The sequence below is a fragment of the Neurospora tetraspora genome, assembly GCF_033439725.1.
Source record: "Neurospora tetraspora strain CBS 560.94 chromosome Unknown B0H65scaffold_9, whole genome shotgun sequence".
Taxonomy (NCBI): Eukaryota; Fungi; Ascomycota; class Sordariomycetes; order Sordariales; family Sordariaceae; genus Neurospora; species Neurospora tetraspora.
In genome coordinates this window covers 1279003-1291366 of record NW_026944391.1, presented here as the reverse complement: position 1 = coordinate 1291366, position 12364 = coordinate 1279003, and the positions used below count along the sequence as shown (strand labels likewise).

Here is a 12364-nt window from a genome sequence, read left to right as displayed (position 1 = left end):
AATAGTCTTGGTTCATCAACGACACTTGCCTTCAACGTCAACAAAAAGCCCGATGAACCGATAGCAAGTTCTCTCAGGCTATCTGGGCATCTTTCGGGGCCGAACATTGATCAGCTTTTCCCGCGACTTCCTCCAGCAATAATGATTTTTTACGTTACGGTACCGGACACCTTCCAGACTGACCCCTCCGCGGAATTTTGTGATCCTGGGTCTTCATCGTTCCTTCCCACTCTGACGAACTCACCCACCTTTCTCGTCCACTTCCTGACACTCGGACCAAACTGCCCGCAAGTCTCATCGTACCTTCCTCAAACTGTCATTAGATTCGTGGCCAACCGTTCTTTCCATTGTGTGTGCCCTTGCCGAGGGTTCTTCTCGTGCCCTCGGCAGGCTGAGTGGGAGTGGCTGTTGCACTTTTCTCGTTTCTGCAAATTCTCTGCCTCCCAAAGTTCTTCCTCTCTCCAACTCTCACGCTCCCCTCGACCTTCTGTCTGCTCGTCGCGGAAGTTCCTTCCCCTCCCAACAACACCGATCGGTCTCTCTGTCCTCCAATCGTGTCATCAGAGACGACCCTGGAATTGAGATCTTCCATTATTAACGGAGAATCTGTACTTCCTCCCTTCTTCCCTTTTTCGTTCACTGACCCGCCCAGACTTTGCCCCGGATCCCTTCTTCGTGGAGATGCACGTGATGGACCCTGTCAACAACACCAATATCACCATCACCGCTGCCTTCACTTTCTTGGAGACTCGTGCTTGCTAGGCTCCTGGATCCGACCTTATCACTGTACAATTCTGTCCCGGGCTACGCCAGTGTCCAGCTTCCTTGGGACTTCCAGCAGACAGACAGCCTACAAAGTTCATCCATATCCCCCACGGAGACTGACGCCTTCAACACGCCACTGCTCTCACCTTATGCATCACTCGTCAGGAACTCCTTGAAAATCAACACTGCCGGAACTCTCTCACACACACACTCAGATACCCCAAGTCTTGCCTGCCCATCCGTCTATCAAAATACACGTCTTCCCCTTACCACCAACGGAGTCATTGCAGCCAGACAACTTTGTTCTCAACTTCGGCTTGATCCTGCAGTCAACTCAGCTCCGGCCTCGCCGGTCAAACTCGGCAGTGAGTTACTACCTCGTTGCAACCATGCACAACCACATTGCCATGTTGTTATTGACTTACACTTGCTAGACAATGGCCGCAGTCGCGCCAATGGACATGGAGGAGACAAAGTACGACCCTACTTTGATCCCACTCAAGTGCACCCTCTGCCCCAAGCAGCCAATCTTTTCCGATGTCTCCCACCTACTCACACATTGCTCGTCCAAGAGTCATCTGTCCCACCGCTTCAAGACAGAACTGCGGTCAGGTAACGACGATGCATCGAGGGAGACCATGCAACAATACCTCAAATGGGAGGAAACCAGTGGTATCAAGGAGCTTCTGATTGAACGGCTTGAGGCAAAGGAAAACAAGAAACCCGCAAAGCGTGGTCGGCCGGCCGGCACAGCTGTAAGTGGTCACTGCTTCTCTGCCAATTCCCCCCTCGGAGGGACGTTGCTGAACAATACCCCCCTACAGAATAGGCCCAAGGCTTTTCAGAATCGGGATGACTTGGTCAAAAACGAGCCGGCTGGCGAGCAGCTGGACCACACACCTGTGTTGACCCACTGGATTACAGACCCGAACAACGCGTCCCTCCAATTTCACAATTTGCGCCACGGTCACGCATACTTGGACCCTCCCGGTTTTCAAACTCCCGTTATGAAGCGTTCACGCTCTGACTTTCCTGCCTCGGATACCCCCGACAACATGTTTGCGAGCAAGTACGATAGATGGCCTTCCGAGACTGCGACGTCGGACAGTATCCTCCCCTCCTCTGAAGTCACGTCTGAGATTACGGAGTTCGACGACGATGACGACGAGTCCAGCAAGCTCAAGGGAATCCGGTATCCCGGTATGGGTCTCTTCGATTCCGCTAATGAGCAACAAAAGCGCAAGCGCAACCAGCGCAAGGACGAGTCTGTCTTGAAGTTAATGGAGGAGGCTTCAACTACTATCGAACAGAAGGAGTACATCTATTCTGAAGATTGGACTTTGCAGCGTGAGCGCGATGTTTACGCCAGCCCCTCGATCTATGAGGGCAGTCCAGTACGTCATCCTTCCCGGTCGCGCACCTCTATTCTGTCTCATTTTGTTGTTTTCTGACGTGTCTCACCACAGGGCCGTGAGCTGGAAGAGGCCGACAACCACAAGAAGAAGCGCAACCGTCGCGCTTCCACCTTGACCAACGCAAAGCCTCGTGCCACTCGTACTTCTGCGAGAAACAAGACAGTCGCGAAGGCAAAGTCCACCCGCGAGGAGACCATGTCCATTGAGCAAGATGAGAGCATTAGCCAGATCTCCGGTCACAGCCATGGAGCTATGGAAAGCTACGATGTCTTCCATGATCCCCCGCAGCGCAGTCCTCGTGAGTCACTTGAGGTCCATTCTGATTTTATGGACCGTCAAGCTAACTCTTGATTGCTCTAGACCGCAGTGGCAGCCCCATGGGGTCCTTGTAAGTCGTCGCGAGCATTTGATTGAGTCGCCTTTACTAACCGACATGTTTCCAGCTTCGACCTTCGCCACCGCCCAGCTTTAAAGGCGCTTCCTTCGAACGGACCTCTGCCCTCCAACGGCCAGCTTGGATCTTCGGGACCCAAGCCTCTGAACGGCTCACAGCTGTCGTACTTCTCGCCGCGGGATAGCATGGCGAACTCTTATTCCGGGCTCCCCAGCAATGGACTCTCCAACAACGGTCTCCCCAGCAATGGATTTTTCTCGTCGCAGCAGCACCCCAGTTACAATGGACTTAATCCGTTGAGTATTTCAGGCAGACCTTCCTATATGCAATCGTTCAACTACAGTGGCTATGGGAGCGAGTCTCCCAGGGCTCCCAACACCTCAGCTTTCCAGCCAATCAATCCAATGGTCAGGAGCATGTCGACTGCTATGCCCTACTCAAGCTCGTATGCCAGCCCGTACCCAGCTGATCCAGCTCTCGAGCGCCTACCCTCCGACTTTGATGTTTGAGGACTAGCATGGACAACATATTATAGTCTCACGATCGCCATGAATGCATGCTGTTGACGTTATGAGAAACCAAAAATACCCAGGTGGAGGAATGACTTGGTCGTTTTGGGATGACTGTTATTATGTTTTTGTGTTTATGCATGCAACAAAAAAAGTTCTTAAGCTAACTCTAGTGGAGTTTGATATCACACCTGCATCTGTTTCGGGATTCCAAGGGAGACGCACTTTTTGTTCTTATACTTGGTTGGGAGTTACCGTCATCTTTACCCTTATACTGCATGGCGGGCGGATAATTTGTCTTATCTATCTCTATTCTCATGGTGATTGGGACTTTATGGCGCATCTGAGAGGGAAGAAAAGGCCGAGGATAGACGTTCTGAGACGGAGAGCTTCTCGGTGATCTTCGAGTCAGGTGGATAGACCCAAGACTGATGAGATGTATGATTAGATTTGTGACCAGACATGATCCTTATGAATGAGCATTATCATTCGTTTAGGGATTCATAGTTACTGCACCTTGGAGTGCGTGGGACCGCAGTCTGTATAGCTCCTTAATAGAGTTGGATGATTGTGGTTCCAAAGCGAGGCTATGACCGTGTGGCCTTACGGCTTAAGTGACTTATAAGGCTGTTGTTTTGGTTGCTGCTTGCTCCTGGGTAGCCGCGCCGATCATTGTTGTCTCAATTCCAAAAAGGGAAGGCGCGATGGGAGACAACCTTGACCGGGAGGAGGAGTTTTGGTCGGAACTCGGATCGGATGATTTGCCGGCGGGAAACCTGTAAAACTTTGTTTATGCAACATACCGTACTTTATCCTGACCTCAAGTCCTATTGTCCTCATACATAACGCCAATTAAACTCTCAGAACAGCTCTTCTAGTCCAATAATGTTGCATTCCCAGCACCTCCACACCTGCTTTGCGGCGTCCTTGTCTGCCCTCTCCCATTCACCAACACCAATAGACGATTACGGAACCAAGAAGAGGCGGGCTGTTGGATAGATATCAGATTGATGAGGTATGGAAGTCCTGGTAATAGAAGCAATATCCTAATCGTCGACTCTCTATAACGTCTGTATAAAACTCATATGGATGCCGTAGATATGCCAATTCGTATCCCAATTCGTGGAGCCAGATAACTTGATGCGTTCTTTAATACCCAATTTTTTTTTGTCTCTTGCCGATACTCAGTCTGCCACTCCCACTCCTACGCTTCCTCTCTGCATCGGCATCACCGTTCTCATGAACCTCCTCCCCAAAACTCGTACCACGGTGCATCCTGCTAGCCCGGTCGTGCCCACCTTTAGCCCCCCAACTTTCATCATACTTCGTTTCCCTATCATAACCCCCCGATTCTCTCCCATACCTCCTCGACGTTGACCCTCTCTGCGCTCCCTCCTTCTCATACCCTCTTTCGTCTCTTCCGCCGCCTCTCCCGTTCCTACCGGGCCTCAACCCGTATCCTGAACCCCCTTCGCGTCCTCCGTGTGCTCCTCCCCCTCTTTCATACGTCGTTGAGCCACCACGTTCAGCCTCTTCTTCAGCCCTTTCAATCCTATTTTTTCCCTTTCCCTTCCCCTTCCCCATCTTCGTCCCTCTCTTCATCGCCCTTTCTCCTCTTCTCCTCCTCCTCCTTTTCACGTCCTCCGAGATGGTCCTCGCCCCCTCCTCCCCCAACTCCTCAAAAGTTCGCAAATCAGCTAGAAATCTCCGCAGTCTCAGTCCCGTCTTATGTCGAAACCATGCGTCCAAATCTTCATCAGCTGAGGCCGCGCATATGATTTTGAGACCTTTGAGGATATCGGCCGCGGGGAGGTGCCGGTCGGGGTGGTTGGAGTGTCTCTGTGTGTGGTCTTCGTTGAAGAGGGAGGAGTGAGTTGTTGTTGTTGTTGGGGGATGGGTTTGACGGCGGGTGGGGGGTCGTTGTTGAGAGGGGGGTCGGACGTGAGAGGGGAGACGCTGTCGCTGGGAAGGGGGACGACGTTGGCTGGAACTGAAGCTTGCTCGTTGGTTGGTGGAGATGAAGCTAGATCGTTTGCTGACGCGGAATTTTTGGGCTTGGGCTTGGGTTAGGTCGGGGCGCGAGTTACGACGGCTGCTTTCTGGTCTGGAAGGGGGCAGTGGAAACGCAGCGCGATCGGGATCTGGACTGGGTTCTGGTTCGGGGCGGGTGTTGCGTAGCGGCGCATGACCACCAGCACCAGCAGCACCTTTCGGTATATACGTCGACGACACTGGACCCGAGACTGGGCCCGGGCAATGAACCTCAATAGAAGCCAGCACCGACCCTGGTCCTGGTCTCGGTGGTGGTGGCCTTGACGGGGCCCCGGCCCTGGGAATAATCACAGCCATTGCTTCTTCCACCTCTGGCGTGAACGAGGCCGACCTCTCAGCTGTAGCCCCAGCCCCAGCCCCTTTCAACGAGACAACCGGAGAAGAAGACGGCTTCGACCGTGGACTACTGTGACTACCCCCCGCCGCACCACCACCACCACTAAGCATCTTCTGCCTCCTCAGCGCCGCGGCCTTCTGCAGTCTCTGCGACGGAGACGGCGCAGTTTTGCTCGTTGATCGTTTATGTTTATGTTTGCCCGTTGCTTTCGATTTCGGCGATGACTTGACAGTTGAAGAGGGGGGTAACGACCGTCTCCCCCATGGCCTGCAGCCGCCGCACAGCCTCATCAAGAGCTTGTTCCAGGTATGAAGAAGGCGTGCCAGTTCTGGTTCTGGTTCTGGTTCTGACACTCTTCGGCAGCTCGATACTGGAAACCACGCTCGGATGGGGGGGCGTCTTCGTTGTAATAGTCACCTCGCTAATGCTGTTCTGCGTATTTCGTATCTGTAACTGGCCGTACCTCTTTGCTGGTTGGATAATGGCCGTTCCGTAACTGGTAGCGGACTGGATTGATGGGGTGGCGATTTGTTGATGACGGTGAATCGTTTTCTGCTTTTGTTGTTGTTTGTCTGGCGATGGCTCCTTTTGTTCCACGATGGTAGGCGGGAATTGGCGCATGGCTGCGCTCCAGCTGGAGTTCCGCGAAGGGCTGCTGCCGTGCCGGACCAGGACTTGGGAAAAGACACGGGGAAGTGCTGGGAGGGTTTTGTCGGAGTTTGGGATGCCCTGGAGTTTTGGTGCAGGTGGTCGGGCTGTTGGTATGATGTTTTCTTTTTCTTCGTCGGGAGCTGGAGATGGATTTTGACCGGGCTGACGCTCTGCGAATGAGTGGCCGTTTGAAATTGGCTTTGTTGGGCTTGACTGTGGTGAAGCGTTGGAAAGCTTGTCTTCTCCGCTCTTCTGTGATATCTGTTCAACATTGATAGGAGAGGGAGAGTCATCTTTCTTAACCTCAATGACGATCTCATTGCTGAGCTCCTTAGTTTCGGTTCCTCCGTCTAGTCTCAGCCATTCACTTCCTGGTGAGATCTTTCCAAGCAAGGGGGCAAGTTTCCCTCTCCTGTGATATGCCTTTTGCTCCTTGGATGACACCGCAAGACCGGCAGTTCGGAATTGGTCTCGGTATGGGAGGAGCTCTTTCACCGTACGTACAGAGTCCTGGGTGTTGCCGACAGCTGGATGATGCCCTGTAAGTGTACTGGTACCGCCCGGTTGTGCCTCCTCGAGATCTTTTGACCTGTGGAATGCTTTTCGACGGTGACAGAAGCGGGATACAAGATGGCGGTTGTTAGATGACGGTGCGTTGGCGCGATCCTTACCACCTAAACCTTTCTTGCTGGGCTTGAGCTGTCTGTTAGTGGAACCCCAGGTCTCAGGAGGAACCCACGTCTCAGTATGCATTGGAAGTTTCCGCGGTTGCGGTGCCCCCGACCTGACAGGTGATGATGGTCTTGCGAGAGCCTTTCCTCTTGGAGTTGGTGTACCTGGACTTGGTCTCGGCATTGGCGCACTCGGGCCTTCCGGAGGGGGCGGAAGGGGTCGCAACTTGATGACGGATCGCTTATCTCTGCTGATGTATAATAGTGGCTCTTCGCCTGGCGGCTTGGGGACCTTTGGCGGTGATTTCACAGGTGACCTTGGAAGCTCTCCCCAATACGCTCTGGGTGGTTTCTCCGCATCTTCCTTCGACGGGCTCCCCAAGCAACAGTGGTCTTCCTGCGAAGAGGAGGCATCATAGGGGCCGAGCTTGGCATACGAACCGCGACTCTTCTGGAGCTGTCTCGGTCCTCCTTTGTAATCGATATCCTGCCACATCACCGGTATAGCACGATTCCCACGCTTCGGAGGACTCGGCTTTCGCTGATGCGACGGCCTCTTCCTTGCAGACCCCGAAAGACGATTCTGACTCCCATTAGAGTGAACAAACGAGACGCGGACTTTGGTGGCATGTCGCTTAGCCTGGGCTCGACGGAGCTTTTGCAGCGATATACTGAGCGGTTTGCGAAAGACTTCCTCGGCTGCGCGACGGGCGAGACTGGGACTGCGGGAGGGAGAGGCGGTGTTGATCTTTGGCCGACGGTGCGGACTTCCTTTCTAAGCTAAGTTGTATGCAGGCATTGTCGGGCCATTCTAATCCAAGAGGGGCGGATCCAAGAGAGGGTGTTTGTGTATTGCAAAAGCCGTTGGTAGGTCTGCTGGAAAATGACTGACAGGTGATGTGCGGATGTTGTGTTGTTGGACTGGGAGAGGGAACACAGAGACAGCCAAGAGATTGGATCAAGACGGGGAGCTGTCAGGGCCAGTTGAACCATGGAATTGATTAAAAAAAAATAAGGTGCCGCCAGCGGTAGGAGAAGGAGTGATGAGTGATAAAGTGAAGCTTCCCTATCTGATATCCTTGACTCCGGGCGAAGCGTACATTTCCAGCTGGCGCGACCCCTTGCGCAGGAGGAACTCAATGGCGGAGAAGTCTTTCCTGTCAACCTTGATGTTCTTTTCGAATTCGGTTCTACATCCGGATTAGCGTCATATCGTCCGAGGTGAGTGTCTAATCTCACCTAGCAAAGGCCTTGAAGTGAGCCCGAGTGGCTTCCGGCTTCTTGCGGCACTCGCGCAGACACTTGCGGTAGAGTCCGAGGACCTCCTTTTGCAGACCAGACAAGCGGGCCATAGTGATGCTGTTGTCTATGTTAGTACGAAAGTTAAGACCGAGCTGGCTAAGGAGGTGCTGTTACAGTTGAGACGGTGTATATGGTGGCGTCGGTGGTTATGATATTGAAAATTGTTATGACGCAAGACATCGGATTGGCGGAGAGCTCGGCATCGCCAAATTAATTGTTAGTGTTACGGATCTCTGACACCAATTGGAGACCTCGGCAGAGCTTACCCCGGGGAGCCGAGCGCTAACGCGGGGGTTCCCGGCCCCGGGATATCTTTTGTTTACAGTGGGCTTAATGCCTATGAGACGCTGACAGGGCATTAAGAGATTGTGAAGCATCGGATATTGGAATGCACAGGCAAACATTGCTGAATTTCTAGACGTTTTCCTTATTTCCGCTTTACCCGAAGCGTTGTACACACTGTCGTTTCACGATGCTATCGACATTCCTCTTACACGCCTTTTAGGCTGTAATGTGGGGTAGCCACTAACAGCCAGCGAGCCCCGCCGTGAGCCGGTTGAAGTACCGCTGCTCCCCGCCGCTGCCCGCAGATCGCCTAGCATCTGATCCACTCCGAGTCCGGGGCATTATATATGCCGTCACTTCTCAGTCCTCACTTGACACTTCACTCTCTTCTCACAACACCGTGCTCACTCACACATCAGTCAAAATGGCCTCCTTCACTGTACGTACCACCCCCAAATCAAATACTTACCCAATGCCACTAACCCCATTCCTCAGCGCCTCATCCGCTTCCTAGCCCGCGACGGCCGCACCTACTACGGCGACGCCATCCTCCCCCAGGGTGTCTCCGACATCCGGGCCGCCAAACAAGCCCGCCTAATCGTCGGCGACATCTTCGGCACGCACACCGTAACCGACCAAGTGGCCGATATCCGCCTTCTCCTATCCCCCCTGGCGCCCGAGGACGTCCGCACCGTCCGCTGCTTGGGACTCAACTACGAGCAACACGCACACGAATCCGGCATGCCGATCCCCAAATTCCCGGTCCTTTTCTACAAGCCCGTCACATCTCTGTCTGGCCCTACCGATCCGATCCCCATCTCCCGCCTGGCGCAGGAGGGCGAAGGGTTGGATTACGAGTGTGAGCTTGTTGCTGTCATTGGCAAGAGGTGCACGGACGTGAGCGAGGATAAGGCGCTGGATTACGTCCTGGGTTACGCGGTGGGTAACGATGTCAGCCATCGGGATTGGCAGATCAAGCGCGGTGGTGGGCAATGGTCTCTCGGAAAGGGGTTCGATGGGTGGGCGCCGTTTGGTCCGGGCATTGTCAGCAAGAGCTTGATTGAGGATCCCCAGACGCTGAAGATTAGCACCAAGTTGAACGGGAAGACGGTGCAGGAGAGCAGCACGGCGGATATGATCTTCTCGGTCAAGAAGACGATTGCGTTCTTGAGCCAGGGGACGACGTTGTTGCCTGGTGATGTCATCTTTACTGGAACGTGAGTATTTCCCTGGACTGGAGGGATTGTGGGAGGTGATGAGTGAGTGGATGCTAACGGATAACATGAACAGTCCTCAGGGTGTCGGTATGGGCCGCAAGCCCCAGCTTTGGCTCAAGAATGGTGATGTTGTCGAGGTGGAGCTGGAGAAGGTCGGCACTTGCAAGAACAAGGTCGAGTTTGAGGCTTCTGGGCCTGCTTCCAAGCTATAAGCTGGATGTGGACAAGATTGGATATGAAACTGGAAGGGAAGGTATTTACAATGATTACATGGCATCGTGCACATTCAAGCTGCCGAAAAGAAGAAACAAACAATGCATCGCATTTATTCATTGTAGCGTATTCACTTTTGAGACAGTTGATCATGTCTTTCCACACACCATTCGCATTCTCAGCTGTCTCTGTCGTTCATAAACATCCATTCAAGCCGCGAATAAGTCCTCTCAATCACCAAACACACCATCATTACCTACCTTGTCCACCCTTCCCAACTGTTTGAAGCACAACAGCCACATGCCGGCCTGCTAGCAACCCTGGCCGGGTTCCATTACCATCCTCCATCTCACTCCTCCCACCACTTCAAACCGGCGCCTCCGTTCTGCCAGCCAAATCTAGGTAGGTATACATGCCCCATGTATCTCTTCGATCTCTTCCACAGTTTGTAGTGTATCACGACCTGCACTTCTCGGAAAAAACACACCGAGGGGTATGCGCCGCTCGGAAACAGGAACCGTGGGTTGGCGACAGCGCTAAACGGGACTGGATGGATCGTGGTCTCAGAGCTGCATGCATGTGCTGGACCCGATTCGGAATCCGAATTGGGGACATACAGCGCTGAATGATTTGGTCGTATTCGGTAGCAAACTCCCTTTCTTGTTCCCGCTCTTCCTCCAAATATTCGACTGTTGTGTTGGCTTTTCGTAGGCGGTGCCGCTCTGGGAAGCTTGAGTTGGAGCTGACTGAGCGCCAGGCACCCTCCTCAAATTCAGGGACTTCCGTTTTGCCTGAGGCTGCGTTGTGAGAGAGCTGCTGGCTAAGTCTTCTTCGTCTTCTTCCTTCAACTGACTTGTTCTGCTTTTCGACGACGACGATGACGACGACGAGGTAACCCGGAGGCGGTGGGGGGAACGGGAGAACCAAATAAGTCAAATTGCCACGCTCAAGTGTAGCGTGGCTCCTGGGATCAGATGGAACGCGGAAATTTCAGAGACGGGAGGTTGTCGAGATTGGGGCCTTCAGAGTCGGCAGGGCTCTGCCGGTGGCTATGTAGCAGATGTACACCTCTAAGGTATTTTGAGAGACTTGACCTTGAGGTCTTGTCACTCAGCGTCGGCTAGGTACCATCTCCGTAGTATCCGGCATCGGGCCGGTTTACTTCCCCCCTCCGCGAAGTGCACCGTTCTACGCGGAGGGATGTCGTTGGCCGAGTGCTTCTCTTTGGGAGTCGGCTTGGAGTCTGGGCCGGTCTTGATCCTGTCGCTGTTGGTATCCTTTTCAGAGGGAGCACTGCTCTTTCGGTGTACTGGTGTCGACTGCGTGGTATCTCTCTTTGAGTTGCTGTAAATTGAGGAACTCGGGGGTAGTTTCGAACGTTCTGCCCCGGGAATCTGTTTTATCCCAGGCCAGCCTGTTTTCCCGCAAAGCTGGAGTAAAGGGTGGCGTAGACGTCGCTGTCGATATAACAGCTATCGGTGCGACGAGTGCAGTGGCCTCCGGTCGAAAGGAATAGAAGGATCCGATGCCCTTCATTAGGTAGCGTTGCGGGCAGAGTGGTGACATCTTGACGAAGAGTCGACTCTGGATGCCGGTCAGAATGATGGCCATCGGGTTGAAGCGACACGGGGGAGATACCTAGGTACAACTGGTAACAGAGCCTTGGGCTTGCACGACTTGTGACAGCAGCCCGTGGTTGGCATTTTGCGAAGGCGTCTGCTCGGGGTGCTCTGTACGGCTTCGTTAGTACAAAACGATATCCGATAGCTTGGATGCCGTTATTCGTTTTCTGTGATTGAACTCACCTCGTTGAGTTTCCTCCGGAGTGATCATCAGGCCGGGCATGGTGAGCTGTCAAAAGTGACGAGAAGAAGCCCAAAGGAAGAATAAGTCAAATTGCCACGCTTCAGCGTAGAAGTCCCTAAAGGGGCAAAAAGTGTTGCTTAATCGTGATCGATGTCTGCTTGTTCCTCCCCGAGTTCAAGTTCATCGAGTTGTCGAAGGAGGTCGAACCATTTCCGGTTGGCCAGCTTGATGTGCAGAAGCAAGTCATTCCTACCGGCCTGGTCCACGTGAAGAAGTGATCGTGTCTTTCCAGCATTTTCGGCTGGTATTTGGGGGGCCAAAAAATTGCGCAAAGTAACAAGAGTTACAATGTCTTTGGAGCCTTATTCGCATTTTTAAGGCTGTCAAGCTGATTTGGAGTGGTACAGGCAAGAGCTGTTGGATGAGGAAAGAGAAGAGAAAGCTTAAGAAATGGGCGGGGACCATTTCTTTTATAGCGATGAAGGTGTCTGTGCCCTGCTTATTCATGTTCTCCTCTTTCTTGGTGCCCTGCTGGTACTGCAGCTGGAGTCTGCAGCTGGAGTCTGCGGCTCGGTCTGTCACTAGGTAAGTCAGGATGTGTGAGAAATAAATGCAACGGACTTCCGTAGTCCTTCGGCGTGTGAGCTTTGCATTGCGTTTATTTTTCACACAATCTGCAAGTGTAGGTCCGCTCCCGGTTACGCTCCCACTTTACCTACTTTACGGTACCTCCGATGTGGGCGCAGG

At 53.1% G+C, this 12364-nt stretch overlaps 3 protein-coding genes across 3 annotated transcripts; 2 read left to right on the top strand and 1 right to left on the bottom strand.

Moving 5' to 3' along the window:
• Positions 1-1202: 1202 nt before the first annotated feature.
• Positions 1203-3083, top strand: B0H65DRAFT_446680 (uncharacterized protein; the record flags this gene model as incomplete). The annotated part of the gene is made up of 5 exons (XM_062825807.1): positions 1203-1520; positions 1590-2159; positions 2232-2478; positions 2541-2568; positions 2624-3083. 5 exons carry the CDS (start codon positions 1203-1205, stop codon positions 3081-3083), a joined length of 1623 nt encoding a protein of 540 aa, XP_062677162.1.
• A 994-nt stretch (positions 3084-4077) lies between these two features.
• B0H65DRAFT_592741 (uncharacterized protein) lies at positions 4078-8459 on the bottom strand. Its single transcript, XM_062831132.1, has 6 exons — positions 8363-8459; positions 8211-8291; positions 8034-8153; positions 7895-7984; positions 5725-7516; positions 4078-5618 (listed from the first exon to the last, which is right to left on the bottom strand). The coding sequence occupies exons 3-6, from the start codon at positions 8144-8146 to the stop codon at positions 4233-4235; spliced, it is 3381 nt and encodes a 1126-aa protein (XP_062677161.1). The 5' UTR covers positions 8147-8153; positions 8211-8291; positions 8363-8459; the 3' UTR covers positions 4078-4232.
• A 32-nt stretch (positions 8460-8491) lies between these two features.
• Positions 8492-9694, top strand: B0H65DRAFT_480574 (uncharacterized protein). The gene is made up of 2 exons (XM_062827588.1): positions 8492-8820; positions 8877-9694. The coding sequence occupies exons 1-2, from the start codon at positions 8806-8808 to the stop codon at positions 9600-9602; spliced, it is 741 nt and encodes a 246-aa protein (XP_062677160.1). The 5' UTR covers positions 8492-8805; the 3' UTR covers positions 9603-9694.
• The last annotated feature ends 2670 nt before the right edge of the window (positions 9695-12364 follow it).